The sequence below is a fragment of the Hippopotamus amphibius genome, chromosome 4 (assembly GCF_030028045.1).
Source record: "Hippopotamus amphibius kiboko isolate mHipAmp2 chromosome 4, mHipAmp2.hap2, whole genome shotgun sequence".
Classification (NCBI taxonomy): domain Eukaryota; kingdom Metazoa; phylum Chordata; class Mammalia; order Artiodactyla; family Hippopotamidae; genus Hippopotamus; species Hippopotamus amphibius.
Genome location: NC_080189.1, coordinates 87057710 through 87075426, shown reverse-complemented (window position 1 = coordinate 87075426; position 17717 = coordinate 87057710). Strand labels below are relative to the sequence as shown.

Here is a 17717-nt window from a genome sequence, read left to right as displayed (position 1 = left end):
AAGTGGTGCTGGGAAAATTGGACAGCTGCATGTAAAAATGAACTTAGAACACTTCCTAACACCATACACAAAAATAAACTCCAAATGGATTAGACCTACATGTAAGGCCAGACACTGTAAAACTCCTAGAGGAAAACATAGGCAGAACACTCTGTGACATACATCAAAGCAAGATCCTGTTTGACCCACCTCCTAGAATAATGGAGATAAAATCAAGAATAAACAAATGAGACCTAATGAAACTTTCCCTTTGCACAGCAGAAGAAACCATAAACAAGACAAGAAAGCAACCCTCAGAATGGGAGAAAATACTTGCCAACGAAGCAACGGACAGAGGATTAATCTCCAAAATATATAAACAGCTCATCCAGCTCAATATCAAAAAAACAAATAACCCAATCAAAAAATAGGCAGAAGACCTAAATAGACATTTCTCCAAAGAAGACATGCAGATGGCTAACAAACACATCAAAAAGATGCTCAACATCACTACTCATTAGAGAAATGCAAGTCAAAGCCACAGTGAGGTATCACCTCACAGCAGTCAGAATGGCGATCATCAAAAAATCTAGAAACAACAAATGTTGGAGAGGGTGTGGAGAAAAGGGAACTCTCCTGCACTGTTGGTGGAATGTAAGTTGATACAGCCACTATGGAAAACAGTTTGGAGGTTCTTTGAAAAACTAAAAATGAAACTACTGTATGATCCAGTAATCCCACCCCTGGGCATATACCCAGAGAAAACCATAATCCCAAAAGAAACATGTACCATGGAAGCAACCTAAATGCCCATCAACAGATGAATGGATAAAGAAGATGTAGCACATATATACAATGGAATATTACTTAGCCATAAAAAGGGATGAAATGGAGCTATATGTAATGAGGTGGATAGACCCAGAGACTGTCATACAGAGTGAAGTAAGCCAGAAAGAGAAAAACAAATAGCTTATGCTAACTCATATATATAGAATCTGAAGAAATGGTACTGATGAACCCAGTGACAGGTTAAGATTAAAGATGCAGATGCAGAGAATGGACTGGAGGACATGGGGTTGAAGGGGAAGCTGGGAGGAAGTGAGAGAATAGTATAGACATATATATACTACAAACTGTAAAATAGTTAGCTAGTGGGAAGTTGCTGTATAACAGAGGGAGGTCAACTTGATGATGGGTGATGCCTTAGAGGGCCAGGACAGGAGGGTGGGAGGGAGTCCCGGGAGGGAGTCCCGGGAGGGAGGGGATATGGGGATATGTGTATAAATACAGCTGATTCACTCAAAAACTGGTACAAGAGTGTAAAGCAATTATATTCCAATAAAAAAAATAAATAAAAGGAGGGGAGGAGATTAAATGTGTTAAAGTGTGGTTTAAACAAGAATAACTTAGATGGTATCTTAGCCACTATGTTCTAAGCTTTGATAATTAATATATAAATTTCTCAGATCTTGCTATAGAGTGAAGTAGATGATCTGTTTGTGGAAGCTGTATATCTAACACTTGTTTCCAAAAATGTGTCAAAATATAAACCAGTGATTAAAAAATATAAGTAATATATTCTTTGGGAAGTTAAGGGAAGAGATTAGTTTATTAAGAGGCCTATAACTGTAGTGGTTTTTGGAGTTAACCTAGTCAAATTTTTGTTTGCAGGTAAGGAAACAGTGCTCAGGAGGTTGATCTGCTGGAGATCTTAAAGCTAGTTATGTAGCAGGGATGTTGAAATTGGGAAGTTGAGGCTTCAAGGAAGCTTTGGTACTTAAATGATCCTTGAAGGTTTAATAAGATTTTTATTTATTGAGTGGGATGGATATAAGTAGAGGAAACTTGAAGGAGAATGAATGAGGATATGCCAACAATCACAAAAAGACTGGCATAATCAGCGGATTTATATATTGGGATATTAGTATGGAACAAGGTAATCTGATGGCAAGATTAGGAAAACCTGTTATTAATGTGAGCTATTATATTTTTTTGAAGAGGGCAAAATTAGGAAACTAGTGAGCTTTGAAGTATATTCAGTGTTTCAGCAAGTGTTCTAAAATAGAGCACTGGAGCAAATGCCTTTTTTTTTCTTTTTTTTTCTTTTAAGACATCCAGGCCACATCCCAGACCTATTTAGAATCTCTGGGGTGAGGCCTACGAATCTATTATTTTCAGCTCCTAACCACAAGTGTATGAAAAATGGCATTTTGTGGATCTGTGTTTGAGAACCACTGGTTTAAAGGTCCAGTCAAAATAGGGAGAGAGACTGCTTAGGCCTAGGCTACCAGAATAATTTTCTGAGATAATGTAGACAGTAGGATCAGAAAGATTTGTTTAAATCCTATTAATTAGAGTTGATGCACATTGTTTTTATATAGGGGAATGAGAGGATTCAAGTCTGTCTAAAAGAAATGATTAAAAATAGTGATAGAAGGAATACTTAGTTCATCCTAAAGAGGACATTGTTTTGCTTGAGATTAGAATAAAGAATGAGAGAATAAAATTATTGCTAACTTCGTTTCAGTCAAAAAGTATGCCTTTCCTGGTGACATACTTATTTGAAGGCTAAAAAAGCAAGAGTGTTCAGCCTGATTGTATAGGTTGAGTGACTAAAAGATAAATGCAGAATTTTTATTGTTGATTTTGTTTGATTTTTACTTACAATACTTTAATACTACTTTTTGGAAGAGTGTTTTTGTTTGTTTGTTTTGTATTTGTTTTTGTTTTTTTTCCCTTTGGACAAGAGAATTCACCCTTGAAATAAGTTTTTCATGTCACATGTTGAGTCAGTAAGTATTTTCTTTTAGCCAGAGATTTTCAAACTATTTTCCAGGAATTCTTAGATTTTTAATGGAACTTAACTGGTAGGTGGGAGGATATACACACAGGGACATTCCCCTGCTACCCTCTTTAACCACAGATATAGCAAATAATGAAGTAAAAATGCCTTCTGTGCCCATTAGCAAATATTAATCACTGTGGCCACCTCCCATTTGTATCTGGCTGTAGCCTCCTTAACACAACATTTAAAGTTGACACTAGCAATCACTGGGAAAAGCATAGGAGATTAAAACTGTCTTTTATCCTAGAATAAAAATAGATGATTAGATTTCTGTGTAACATTTTATTTGTAGGAAAGTTTCTATCAATACTCAAAGTTTGAAGGCCACAGTTTTAATGTCACTTAAAAACTTTTTAATTTTGAACTAATTGTAGTTTCGCATGCAATTGTAAGAAATAATAGAAATTCTGTGTATCCTTTCCCTGGTTTCCCTCAGTGGTAACATCTTGCAAAACTGTAGCACAATATGACCACAATATTGACATTGATTCAATTTACCCATTATGTTCACATTTCCCCAGTTTTACTTATACTTGTGTATGTTGTGTATACGTAGTTCTTTTCATTTTTATCACATGTAGGTTCCTAGCTTCACCACAGTTAAGATACAGAACAGTTCCATCACCACAAGGATCCCTGGTGTTGCATTCTTACTACCATACTAATCTATTCTGCATTTCTATAACTTGTCATTCAAGAATGTTAGATAAATGAAATTATACAGTATGTGTGACATTTTGGGGATTGGCTTTTTTTCACTCAGCACAGTTTGAGATTCATCCAGGTTGTTGCGTGTATCCATAGTTTGTTCCTTTACATTGCTAAGTAGTGTTTCACTTAATGTTATTTTCCCATTTGGTAGCTACCACATAGAACATGCAGCTTCAGACTTTACCTTTTAAATCTACAGAACATATTGTCTCTCATTTTCTTTTGTTAACTTCTCTGACTCTGTTTTCTTTTATTATCTCCATCCCCAACTCTGTTAGGAGCACAGTTTTAAAATTATAGGAGATAACTTTTTTTTTTTAACTGAGGGAAGGTTTAGAACCCATTGAAGTATGTGGTGGTGTGCTTTACAGTACTCATTACTTTTGTACATAAAAGATTTTAAGGAATTGGGAAGATGTGATTCTTAAATTTGAAGATCCTTTTTCTTCTGCGTTTGTATATCAAGCAGTACATTCTTTTTGTTTTTAGGAACTTTTATTGAGATATAATTGACATACAATAAACTGCATATATTTTAAGTGTACAATTTGATTTTTTTTTCTTATTAGTAATGTATATGTGGCAATCCCAATCTCCCAATTCATCCCACACCACCCCACCCTTGCTTTCTTCCCTTAGTGTCCATATATTTGTACCCTACATCTGTGTCTTTAATTCTGCCTTGCAAACCAGTTGATCTATACCATTTTTCTAGATTCTGCATATATCCATTAATATAAGATATTTGATTTTCTCTTTCTGATTTACTTCACTCTGTATGACAGTCTCTCAGTCCATCCATGTCTCTACAAATGTCCCAATTTCATTCCTTTTTATGGCTGAGCAATATTCCATTGTACATATGTAACATATCTTTTTTATCCATTCATCTGTTGATGGATATTTAGGTTGTTTCCATGACCTGGCTATTGTAAATAGTGCTCTAGTGAACATTCGGGTGCATGTGTCATTTTGAATTATGGTTTTCTCTGGGTGTATGCTCAGTAGTGGGATTGCTGGGTCATATGGTAATTCCATTTTTAATTTTTTAAGGAACCTCCATACTGTTTTCCATAGTGGCTGTATCAATTTACATTCCCACCAACAGTTCAGGAGGGTTCCCTTTTCTCCACACCCTCTCCAGCATTTATTGTTTGTAGATTTTCTGATGATGCCCATTCTAACAAGTGTGAGGTGATACGTCATTGTAGTTTTGATTTGCATTTCTCTAATAATGAGTGATGTTGAGCAGCTTTTCATGTGCCTCTTGGCCATATGTATGTCTTTTTTTGAGAAATGCCTATTTAGGTCTTCTGCCCACTTTTTGATTGGGTTGTTTGTTTTTTTGATATTGAGCTGCATGAACTGTTTGTATATTTTGGTAATTAATCCTTTGTTAATTCGTTTGCAAATATTTTCTCCCATTCTGAGGGTTGTCTTTTAAGCAGTACATTCTAAGGTATATAGTCTAAGGTGTATAGTTATGGGCCACATGGCAAGTAGAAAGTGGGAATAAATAGGTAACTGTTTAGAGTGAAATCACTTTTGTTACTTACATACTTGGGTATGAACAAAGACTGAACTCATTCAAAGAATAGTTTGTGTGTGTACGAAACAGAAGTTGTGCGTTTACACCTGGAGACTCTAACCAGATACCAATCACTAAATTGCATAAAAGGCCACATTTTACTAGATTTTACACTAGAGGTTAGTGATCTCCAACACTTTAGGGAATGGTGAATACTGTTTTAAAATAATAATGTGATGCATTAAAACTGGATAGTATTGAAATTAATTAGTTTAATTCAAAGTTGTTTTGGGATGGTAAAGGAAGAGTGTACCAGTACTTTGACAAGTTGAAGAATTGGTGTTTAGCATAGCTGCCCAAAACCCTGTTAGAAAGAGTGGAACCCCGTTATATGATGCCATACAGATAGTTCAGTATATCATATTCACCATGAGCATTTCTCATCATTATGGTACGTTTGTTACATTCTATGAACCAATATTGGCACATCATTATCAACCAAAATTTACACTAGGGGCTCACCCTTTGTATTTTTTTTTTTAAGGGTTGTTCTTCTTGATACTTTACTTTGATTGCAGTATCTCTAGTGAACTAAAGATAAGGTAGACTGGGTTGCAAGGTAAGCTAGTGTGAAGTACTGCCAAATACTCGCAGAAAGTGCCTCATTCTTAACTATATAGGGATAGTTTGGCGCTCATTGGGTAATATCATGAGGGTTCTCATTGGCTTATTCTTTAAAGAATTTTATTAGAGCCAATCTTGTTTTGACAAAAATTCTGTAAAAAGGATTTCAAGGGCCAGATGACCTAGTTATTTTTACTATTACTCTGTACCGGTTTTTATTTTAAGAAAATAATAGAAACAGTATGTTTAGAGTTTGTAATAAAGAGGTTTGGCTGTTGGGTTTTTTTTGGGGGGGGGGGGGCAGTACCACATGGCATGCAGGATCTTAGTTCCCCCACCAGGGATCAGACCCAGGCCACCTGCAGTGGAAGTGGGGAGTCTTAACCCCTGGACTGCCTGTAAAGTCCCTGGCCGTTGGCTTTTTAAGTGAAACTACTTCTTTTTTTTTTTAAATTTATTTATTTATTATTTTTTTGGGGGGTACACCAAGTTCAATCATCTGTTTTTATACACATATCCCCGTATTCCCTCCCTCCCTTGACTCCCCCCCCACCCTCCCTCGAGTCCCCCCCACCCTCCCCATCCCAGTCCTCTAAGGCATCTTCCATCCTCCAGTTGAACTCCCTTTGTTATACAACAACTTCCCACCGGCTAACTGTTCTACAGTTGGTAGTATATATATGTCTGTGCTACTCTCTCACTTCGTCTCAGCTTCCCGAAACTACTTCTATAACATTCTCTGAGTTTGTAGTCCAACACAGAAGCATCCTTTCTCCATTACTGACAAGAATGGTCTCTAGAATAAATCAGGAATTCTTAATAGTTTACTTGACTTTTATAAGTATAATAGCTGAGAATTGTTCTCCAATACTCTTTTTTTTTTTTTTTTTTCTTTTCTTTTCCATTATGGCTTATTACAGGATGTTGAATGTAGTTCCCTGGGATATACAGTAGGACCTTGTTGTTTATTTTATATGTAGTAGTTTGCATCTGCTAATCCCAAACTCCTAATTTATTCCTCCCCCCCCCTTTTCCCTTTGGTAACCATAAATTTGTTTTTCATGTCTGTGAGTCTGTTTCTGTTTTGTAAATAAGTTCATCTGTGTCATATTTTAGATTCCATGTGTAAGTGGTATCATATGGTCCAATACTCATCATTTAAGGAATTTTCCTCAGTATTTAATTCCCAGAAATGTTGTCTGGTAATCATAGCTAATACTTAACTGTGTGCCACACAATCCTTGAAACAATTCAGAAGTATATTCTATGATTATTCCTATTTACAGATGAGGAACTAAGGGCTCAAGAGAATAAATAACCATTGTTAATAAGTGGTAGAGTGTGAAAACTGAAGCATTGCTATTTTGATACTGAATTTTAGTACTGGAGGTTGAAATTGTACTAAAATATGATACAGTGAAACTCTGTGGAACTCTTGTATAGAACCAGAAACTGCTTTTTGGACATTGAATTTTATACATAGGTTTCCGTTCTTCAGGTGGGTCCATCAACATTAATCTTGACTGTCAGAAGAAAGGTTTTTCAAAATAGTTTATTTGCTATAAAAATATTATAGCGTAAGTTGAATTGGTGAAATTCTTTATCTCTAGGAATGAAATGGTTATCAAAGGGAGACAAGTTAAAATTCAACTGGTAAAATAGATGGTCTTTGCCTAACACATAATTCTATTGAAGGAATTGAGTATACTTGTATATACATTAGTAATCTCAAATTTGGAGCCTGGTTCCCTTAACTTTGGGTTGCTTTCAATTCACTAGCAAGGCATGTGTTTGTTCCTGAAAATAATAGGGAATTTGAATATTTTTATCCTTTGAGTATGTGCTTTGTACTGTCCCTGAACATTTTAGACATAAATTTTAGACTTTGAGCCCATGCATCTTTACTTACTTTGTAGTGTTTTAATGCATTGTTGTGGAATGGATGTAAGTTTAAGTAGCTTAGGTTTGGGGGAGGAGCAAAGTAGTTTTGTTACTGTTCTTTCATTTAGTGTGCCAGAAAGAATGCAGTCCAGATGTTCTGCAGTAAAACACTTAAGTAGTTATTTAATTTCTCCTCTTTTTGAGAGAGGTGGTTGTCAGTTTCCCTCCCTTAACTGTAAATTCTAGATTTGATTTGATTTTACCAGTCATCTGGCAAATTTTAATTTAAGGGAAACTACTACGTAGGTTCTGGAATCAGACTGTTAGGGTTCAAAACCTGACTATTTATTAGCTGAGGAACTTTGGACAAGTTTAACCTCTCTGCGTTATATATAAAATGGGGATAACAAATGTACCTATGCCATAGGCTCCTTGTGAGGATTAAGCATTGTAAGCACTCAGTATTTATCATCATTATTATTATAACCTCTATTGGGGGACATTTGAGTATCAAGTAAGTGCTCATGGAGCACTGGCTGATACTAACATTAACCCAGTTGGAGAAATACATAATTCATTCTATTGTCTTATTTTTTATAGCTTTTTAGAATCTGATATTTATCTGTCATTTTGATTATCAGGAATAATCTGTTTATGTACTTGTGATTGTAACATTTAAACTGTAAGATCATTAGCCTAACCTACCTCCATTTACGGTTGAAGCTCAGAATAGTGAAATGAGTTGCCCAAAGTTTCGTAGGTAGTAACTTGGTAATAGATTTTGATTAACTAGTATTCTTTTTTGTTATATCTTAGACAGCAGCTATAAATAAAGTCTTAAATGAATAATGAGGGCACTTTAATTTCTGATTTATAAGGAAATCTCAGGCTGTGTGGTCCCTCACAATTTCTTTCAAGTTTGTTTCATTTCTATTAGTAATTCAACCCAAAATTCACCCGCTTATTCTCTTAGTGTTACATGTCCAAAATGTAAACATGGATTTAATTTTAAATATTTATTGAGCTCTATGTAAGGTGTTTATTAAGGACTGAAAGGTAATAATAAATGACCCTTTCCTCAAAGATTATGTTAGATTGGGCTGGGTCCTTTATTTGTAATTTTAGAAAAAAATTTTCCGCCTTTTGGGTATCATATTCACCTCTTCAGTGGTATTTTTGTTTATTTTCTTAACTTCTTAACGTGGTCCTAAAAGCTGCCTCAGTTTTCCAGTTTTTCTGATAGACTTTTTAAATTTAATTGCTTTTCCTTCTTGCCTCTTATCTCATATTTCCTACTTGAGGGTTTTGTTTGTTTTTGTTTTGGTATCAGTGCCTTTGCTCTGCTAAATCTGTGGGGTTGTCTTTTTGTTTTCTGTTTGTTTTGTATTTGCGGAGGCGTCTTGGGGGTTATTTTGTTTTGTTTTTTTGGCTGAACCACACAGCTTGCAGAATCTTAGTTCCCTGACCAGGGATTGAACCCGCGCCTTTAGCAGTGACAGTGCAGAGTCCTAACCGCTGGACCACCAAGGAATTCCCCTAAATCTGTTTGGGTTTTTTTGTTTGTTTTTTTTTTTAATTTTTTTATTGGAGTATAATTGCTTTACACTCTTGTACCAGTTTTTGAGGTACACCAAGGTCAATCATTGTATTTATATACATATCCCTGTATCCCCTCCCTCCCTCGACTCCCCCCCACCCTCCCCGTCCCAGTCCTCCAAGGCATCATCCAACATCGAGCTGAACTCCCTTTGTTATACAGCAACTTCCCACTGGCTATCTATTTTACAGTTGGTAGTATATATATGTCTATGCTACTCTCTCACTTCGTCTCAGCTTCCCCTTCACCCCCCGCCCCCCCAAACCTCGAGATCTCCAGTCCATTCTCTGCATCTGCGTCCTTAATCTTGTCTTGTCACTGAGTTCATCAGTACCATTTTTAGATTCTGTATATGTGAGTTAGCATACAATATTTGTCTTTCTCTTTCTTACTTCACTCTGTATGACAGACTCTAGGTCGGTCTATCCACCTCATTACATATAGCTCCATCTCATTCCTTTTTATAGCTGAGTAATATTCCATTGTATATATATGCCACATCTTCTTTATCCATTCATTTGTTGATGGGCATTTAGGTTGCTTCCATGTCCTGGCTATTGTAAATAGTGCTGCAGTAAACATTATGGTACATGTTTCTTTTGGGATTATGGTTTTCTCTGGGTGTATGCCCAGTAGTGGGATTACTGGATCATATGGTAGTTCTATTTTTAGTTTTTTACCTAAATCTGTTTTTAATATTGTCTTTTCCCAGTCTCTTTCCAGTTTGATTTGGTATTTAGCATTGTTTCCTTTACTTGTGCTTACATTCATTTGTATAAAAGAGTGAAGAATAAATTTATCTTTCTAAGAAGTAGCTGCTGTCTTTATGTGCGTCCCTTTGGTTTTAGGTTCCATGTTAGACAGAAGTATCAATACCTATAATTTTGTGTCATTTATAAACAGCTCAATACTCCTGTGTTCACTTGGTTTCTAGGTCTATTCTGGATAGCAGGTTTTGTGAAGACATTTAATCTTTCTTGGACCTCAGATTTACCAGACATCTCATGGTATTTCCTTTTATATTATTTCTTTAATGGCTGCCATTTATTCTCATTGTATTTTGTATAAATTTTACTTGTTAGTTGGATAACCAGTTTTTTGATTCATGTGTGAGATATGAAAGCTTCGTGGTAATTGTTTGGATTGTGTTGAATTGTTTTTCTCTAGTTATGCCTGTGTTATAAGCTCACATCTTTTCTGTTTACTACATTGTCTTTCCCTTTTTTGCTTATTTTTAACGACATAGTAATTTGACCCTAATGAATTTATGATTTAAGTATCAGCTGGATTTTTAAACAGTGTGAGTTTTCTGGCTATGGAGTTTTTGATATTAATGAATATAGTGAAATATTTGCCATTTTATGGTCTCAGTAGATATGACCTCTTGTCTTCTGACCTCTTGTGAGTAAATTTCAGAGATCATCTTCTTTGTTAAATCACACTCAGAGTCTGTGGTTCTGTTACAGATGTGATGATATGTTGTTATCCTGGGGATGAGCTTCTGTGATTTTAGAAGAGATATGCATTTCTGGAAAAGGTGTCATGTGGTTGTTTTTATAGCACTTAATTGTATAGGTTGACAACTCATTTGGTTAATGAGGCCAGAGCTGCAGTTTCATCCTGGGTGCTCTAATTCATTCACCAGTGCATTGTAAAGTACCTGTTATGTTCTATGTGCTGTGCAGGGTTTGAGAGACAGGCAGGAGTCACATAGATAGAAGCCATTGTCTGAAATAGGCTTACGGCAAGCTCTTCACTGCTATTTAAAAATAGCTCAAATATAGTGTTTATTGAGGACTATATATTTGTATAAAAATGGGGTACACTGTTAAATACACATTCAAATAGATTGTTTTAGGTTGGAAATATTACTCAGTTATCTAAAAGAATACATAATTATTTGACTTCTTTCCAGTTTCTGCCTCTGGTTTAAAAAAACCCGTACAACTAAGTATTTAACAACATATACCTAAAATACAAGGTTTCTTGTGAGTCTAATGTAAAGATAAGCTGAGCTAAAGAAAACTTCTAGCAACTAGATGCTACCAACAAGGAGGAGAATTTTTTTTTTATTTTAATTATCTATTCTTAGGTCCAAGGCTTCAGTATTTTAAAGAAATACGGAATAATACAACATTTGATTTATGTATTGCTTGTATTTTTGTCATTCAGAAATTTTACAGTTTTATCGCTTTGTGCAGGTTAATAAATACAGCTTTTTATGAGGTAATTCTAAAACAGTCGCAGGTGCAGAAAATGAGGTAGGGCGATTTTTCCTTTTTCTCACTCTGATTTAATTGTTTTTAGAGAATGATTTTAGTTTGGTGAAAACTGTAAAATTGTAGCAAATAGAGAACCATTAATTACATACTTTATTTTCAAAAACTGTTAGAAGATTCTCCTTAAATGAGAGCTAGAGTTTTTTTATCCACAGTTTTTTGGTTATGAGATAAGAGCACTTCTTATGTGACTACCACTTACTGATTGCTAAATATGCATCATGCAGTGTATAAAATGCTTTACAGTCATTGTTTCATTTTCGTCACAGAAACCATATGAGGATATATCCCCATTTTATAAACAAGGAACCTGAGGCTTAGAGTGGTTAAATAACTTGCCTAGCTCACACATCTACTGTTAGAGTGTTAGAGATTGGCTCCAGTGCTTAGGTTTTTAACTTTTAAGTGCAGTTGTCTATTATTGTATATTTTTATTATAAGTTGTAATCTAGTAGCTCTCCCCCAGTTATACGTGGTTTAAAAGTAAAGATGAGTTTTCTTGGAGAATTCAAACCACTAGTACCTCATTATTTTCATATTTTGGTATTTTTTTCACATAAGATACGAGCTCACAATCTGCATTATCTGTGAAATAGGAATTAACCTGAGTAAATATTCTCAAGCTTACTTGTAAAAATTAAAAATAAATACAAGAGTTGCTATTTGAAGAAACACTTCAATATTGCAGGTATAACATTAAAGGGACAATTTTGACTGTTTCTCTTGTTTATATGATTATCTGCTTTGTTCCAAGTTGTACTATATCATTGCTAAAAATATTTCGAGTGGGTATTTCACAGTACATGTAGCAGGTGTTAAACTGTGAATTTAGATTAGAAAAATTGATATTGAAACAATATATTTTCGTTACTATGGTAAATTTGTTTAGAAATAATCCAAGTATATTAGTTCTCGCTTCTAATTGTCTGTATTAGGGATCATTAACTCATGGGAGAAAACTGGAGAAATAGAGAAACCCCCTCAATATGTATGTATTTATGTAGTATTGAAAATGACAACCACTTGATTGATTTTATTATAAATAAAATAGCTTTTAAAAATATATATACATAAACAATAGAGTAGAATCGATTCATATCTTGGTTTTATCTCTTAAACTGAGCAACCTTGATTATGTTATTTAACCTTAGTTGCTTTTGAATTCCTCGGTGGTAAAATATAGATCCCTATCTCAGAGTTGTAAGGATTAAATAGAGAATCCATGTAAAAACTTAGTATGGTGCTTAGTCCACAGTAAGTACTCAATATTTGTTAGTTAATTGTTAGATCATTTACTGAACCAAGAAGACTTATTTTTGGAAACTGCTGTAAGAAGTTGTTTCATCTTTCAAGATGAATAATATTTCTTGGTTCCTCACTAAGCAGTATACCTTAGTAATCCTTTTGACATCCTAAATTCATTCCCTAAGGAAGATTATGATTCAGAAACTTTTCTTTTGATCATAATCTCATAACTTAATTCCAGAAAAATAAACAAAAGAGAGATTCCCTGACTAAATTTCAGTTGATATTGATATTTTAATAAAGAATGCCTTCTTCATGTATTTTATGTACCTTTGTTATAGGTTGACTGTTGCTGGGTATATGAAGATGATTCTTAACTTTTGGTTCTCTTTTCTTTTAAACAGGGTTTGTGGATGCACTTAGATGTTTGCAATGAGCACTGTGGCTGGCATGCCCCAGTGTTTTGGATACCAATGCATAGGACTCCATAGTAATCGAATTTACCAGAGGCGAACGTCATGAGCATAGTGATCCCTTTGGGGGTTGATACAGCAGAAACGTCATACTTGGAAATGGCTGCAGGCTCAGAGTAAGTATTTAAATTAAAGGTATTTTTGGATAGAGAAGGGCAAAATATTTCATATAATTATTTTAGCACAACCAAGCAGTGCTTGATTTGCATTTATATTTTTTCTCATTTTAGACTCTTGGCTAAAATAAAATGTCAGAAGTTTAAAGGCAAAAATTCCTTTAACTAAAATTACTTTTGTAGATAACTTTTGAGCCAAAATGCTCTTTTTCAGATTCTTTTTGTCTTTCCCATTTGCTAATTGTTGACATCAAGAATCAAGATAATAGGTTATTGGTGTTTTTTTAAAATTGTAAGATCTGTCATGTTTATGTTGGAAAATTGGTTTTAAATTTGAATCCTTAAAAAATTGTAATATCCATTTAAGCACAGTTATTGCTTTGTTTTTTTTAAAGTTGAGTGAAAAATAAAATTCAGGCCATCTTTAAATAGGAAAAATGGAGTATTTCCTCCTAGATGAATATTTTGCACTTTTTGCTTTTATGGGAGCCATTTCTGAGGGATTCAGTGAAAGGTTCTTACCTTGCCTCTAAATATTTGGTCTTGGCAGTTGTGTGGATAGATCTCATTTTATTTTGATATTAACACTGAGTTATTGCTGTGAAAATTGATTATTTGTTTTTAGAAATTGCAACGGGTTCATGTGACAGTGTTGGAATCTAAAGGATGGAAAGTTGCATATGTTTGCTCTCTGATTCAGTATATAGTCGTATTGTGCTAAATGGGACGCTCATTGACCAGAAAGCTGAGTTTAAGTTAAGAAAAAAAAAAAAGGAAATTTATTTATTTTGAGGCTCCTAAAACTGGTCTGTAGAAAGAACAAAAAATGCAGTTAATATACTCCTTTAGTTGGCATTTCAAATGGTCTAGAAATGTTTTTGCCACTCCTGCTTCTGCCATTGGGAAAGAGTCAGGGATGCTCTCTAATATTCTTGTAATATACTACATAGTCTGTTAAACTGTATGATTGTTATATATAGTTTTTAAAAGCCTTTTTTTTTTTTGTATTATGTGTAAGTTATTTTTGTTGTAAAATAATAGATTCCTAAAACAAGGCACTCTTGTGACAGTTGATTGACATTCACTCTGCTCAGATAGGGACACTACTAAGGAAGGAAAGATCCTGGAAGCAGGGCTTGACAGGCAAGAGGTTCCCAGGCTAAAGTACTAATTTTTACTAATGTATAGCATCTGATAGATGCAAATCTATATCTGATAATAGTTATAGGCATTTATTGGTAGTAATCAAAGATTCTTTGCTTCCTAAAAATATTCACCTTGACAGTCATTTTTAAAATTAGCCTCTTAAGCACTTAATACAAGATGTAATTTATGAAATATTATTTATATACCAGATAGGAATTAGTCCAGTAAACAGTGTGAGATACACCTTTGCCTTGTTTGTATGTTTAGTATGTGTACTGTAAGCCAATTCACAAACAGAATGAAAGCCAGTTAAGAGGGAATGAATAATACATTGAAAGAGGGTGGTTTAGGGGATAGCTTTCTGCCTGTGTTCTTTATTAAATGCATTTATAGAGTTTTGGAGGGGGGTTTATTTGTTTATTTGGCTGCACCAGGTCTTAGTTGCAACAAGCGGGATATTTTTTAGTTGAGGCATGCAGACTCTTAGTTCCGACATGCATGTGGGATCTAGTTCCCTGACCAGGGATCAAACCCGGGCCCCCTGTACTGGGAGCATGGAGTCAACCACTGGACCACCAGGGAAGTCCCCATAGAGTATTTATGGAATAAGTATGATTTATATTGTGGAGCCAAATCTTTCCTGGTATAAATATGGCCATTTTTATTATGAGAAAATGATCAATTTGTAGGTAATTACAAAATGACTATTTTTAAAAGAATATTTCTATTTTAGGAAATTATTTTTTTCTATTTTATGTACAAGTATATGTCCCTTGGGCATAGTATCCCCTACTCAGTGGACACAAAAAGTATAGCTGGTACCAGTTTCTATTATGGCACAACTGTCAGAATTTTTGTGGTTTAATTTTCAAACTGAAACACACACACATACACACACACACACCTGGAGGCTTAAAAAGATCCTTAAATCACGTCACCTCCCTCCCCCACCATTCCCACAGATACGTAAAGCTGCTTTTGGAGCTGTTTTCATAAGAAATTTTGATATAATTAACATGTTGCATCCTTTTTATTTCAAATACGTGATCAGAAGATACCATCGTGTTGATGTGGGATCCTGTGAAGCTACATAATTATTTCAAAATTTTTTTAAAAAAGAGAAAGAATTATATTTTATTACACTCATGTGGCTATATAATGTTATTAATTACATGTTATATTTACAAAAATATTGTACTGCTAAAATATGTCACTAATAAACTAATATAAAATTTAGGAGTTACTTGATGTTCGTTTATTGAGTGAATTAGTGTACTAGACCAAATTTATACTCACTTCTAAGGCTGTAAAGGGGAATTTATTTGATCACTTAGAGTTCATCTAGATAGAGTTCATGCTATCTATAGCATTTTATAGATAGGAAATTGAAGGTCTGGTTCAGGATCTGTGAAGAATGGGTCTGCTAAACTCTAGTCCAGTATTTCCATACTCAGTAACATTTGCTCTTGGATTATTGTGTCTCCAAATTAAGACTCATTATTCTCACCAAGTCCAATTTGTTTTCTTCTCATTTCTAAGTTTTAAAAAATCTTGGGTATGTTTTGCCTTTCTTGCAGAGTTAGGGATCTTGTATTTTGCTTTTTTCTGTTCCCCATTACCTTGCCAAGAGTTGGTTTTATACTTCCAGCACCTCTCAATTCAAACTAGCCACATTTCAAGTGTTCAGTAGCACATGTCTAGAGGCTACTGTATTGGATAGAGAAGTTCTAGACCAAATAGCAAAGTATAGTCTCTCAAAAGAGAAAAGAACAAGGAAGCTAGTTATGAAAATTGTGAGATCATAGCGATCTATTTCTTTTTGAATGAGAAAAAGTTGTAACTATGAGGTGGATACTATTTTCAAATTATAGGTGAGGAAACTGAAGTCACAGAGCAGTTAAGTGGCAGAGGCAGAACTTATTGATGTGTTGATTTTAGGCTTTTTCTATTACAGCTCCTTTTCTAATACTATTACAAAAAATGATTATGTAACATAACTAATTTATTTTGATATATGGTTCGTGTAAGTAGTAGCTTTAGTTCTAGGAGTAGTAAATTCAGCATATAACAAAGGTATTCTTAGGTCTCTGCTCAAAGATAAGGAATATGAAAGAAAACAGACTCCATTACCACGAGACAGGAAAGTGAGCCAGAGTTCAGCCGTTTATTAGAATTGTATGTTTTTTATCCTAATTGGTAGAAATTGACCTCTTCTGTTGCTTCTTAGCTATTTCACGTCTGACATTCCATGTAAATTATTAAATTGGTTAAAGAAGCAAAGATGAGAAGCCTTTCTGGAGCTGGGAAATGGGAAGAGGTATAAATGGGGAGTGTTAAATTTATTCTTTCCTAGCCTTTTTAAAAAAGAAAGGACAAATTACTTTTTCCTCTCAGAGACTGGGAACATGATTGCTAACATTGTATTCCTTTTAACATTATTATTACTACCAAGTATTCCTTTAGAAATATTTATAATGAGCTTTTATATAATTATGTGTATTTTTGAACAAGGTAGACAAATTAGTAAATGTGACGTATCTAAGTTATAGGGGAATTATTTTGGAGCAGGGCTATGCCTATTAGTGTAGTAAATGCCTCTTTGTTGGCTGAGAGTACTAAAGAGAGATATCTGGGTTTTCAGTTTTGTTCTGCCACTGACATTCCAGTGAGCCCTTAAGTCACTTAATTATTGTAGACTTTGGTATCCTCATTGAAAAAGAGGGCTTGGATTGAAGTATTAATGTGACTCTTTTTAACTCCAAATTTCTGAGATTCAGTACATTTTTACTATCTGTATTTTGTTTATAGTATTTGATATTGTTATTTCATTGTCACTAGAGCCACCTGCTGATAGAATTCATTAATTTGTTGAAGTGTTTGGGTGCTTTTAGTCTGCATTTATGTAATTGAAGATACTAAAATGTTTTGTATATATTGAAATGTTTTCAGTAGCTTTTTACTTGTTCATGTTCCACTAGTACTTAACATTTCTGCTTATGATTTCTTTACACTTAATCTACTCTCAAGAAAGTAATACTTTCTGCTGCTCTTAAAGTGTTGATTTGCTTGTCCTAATTTGAAAGTGCTTTCATTTAAATGTGATTTTGTTTTAATATTCAAAAGCCTATTTTAGAGTACTGTCTTAGTATTGTTTAGAACTGTTCTTAGAAACCGCATCCTGACACTCCCTCGGGACCATATGCAAACCAGCCCTACTACACCTTTGTTCTACCTGCTCTACTAACTGAGTCTTAGCAACAACATTTTACCTTCTCCAAGACCTCAGTATCACC

At 34.4% G+C, this 17717-nt stretch overlaps 1 protein-coding gene across 5 annotated transcripts in view; it reads left to right on the top strand.

Annotated features, from left to right (window-relative positions):
- Window positions 1-17717, top strand: part of KMT2E (lysine methyltransferase 2E (inactive)) — a 101388-nt gene that overhangs the window by 15076 nt on the left and 68595 nt on the right. For 4 of the 5 annotated variants that reach the window (XM_057732314.1, XM_057732316.1, XM_057732310.1 and 1 more), the window contains exon 2: window positions 13094-13278. In XM_057732314.1, coding sequence (XP_057588297.1) covers window positions 13208-13278 — 71 coding nt within the window. In that variant the 5' untranslated portion in view covers window positions 13094-13207. Of the gene's footprint in view, window positions 1-10099; window positions 10173-13093; window positions 13279-17717 lie in introns of all 5 variants that reach the window. The other variant, XM_057732311.1, reaches the window with a different exon arrangement.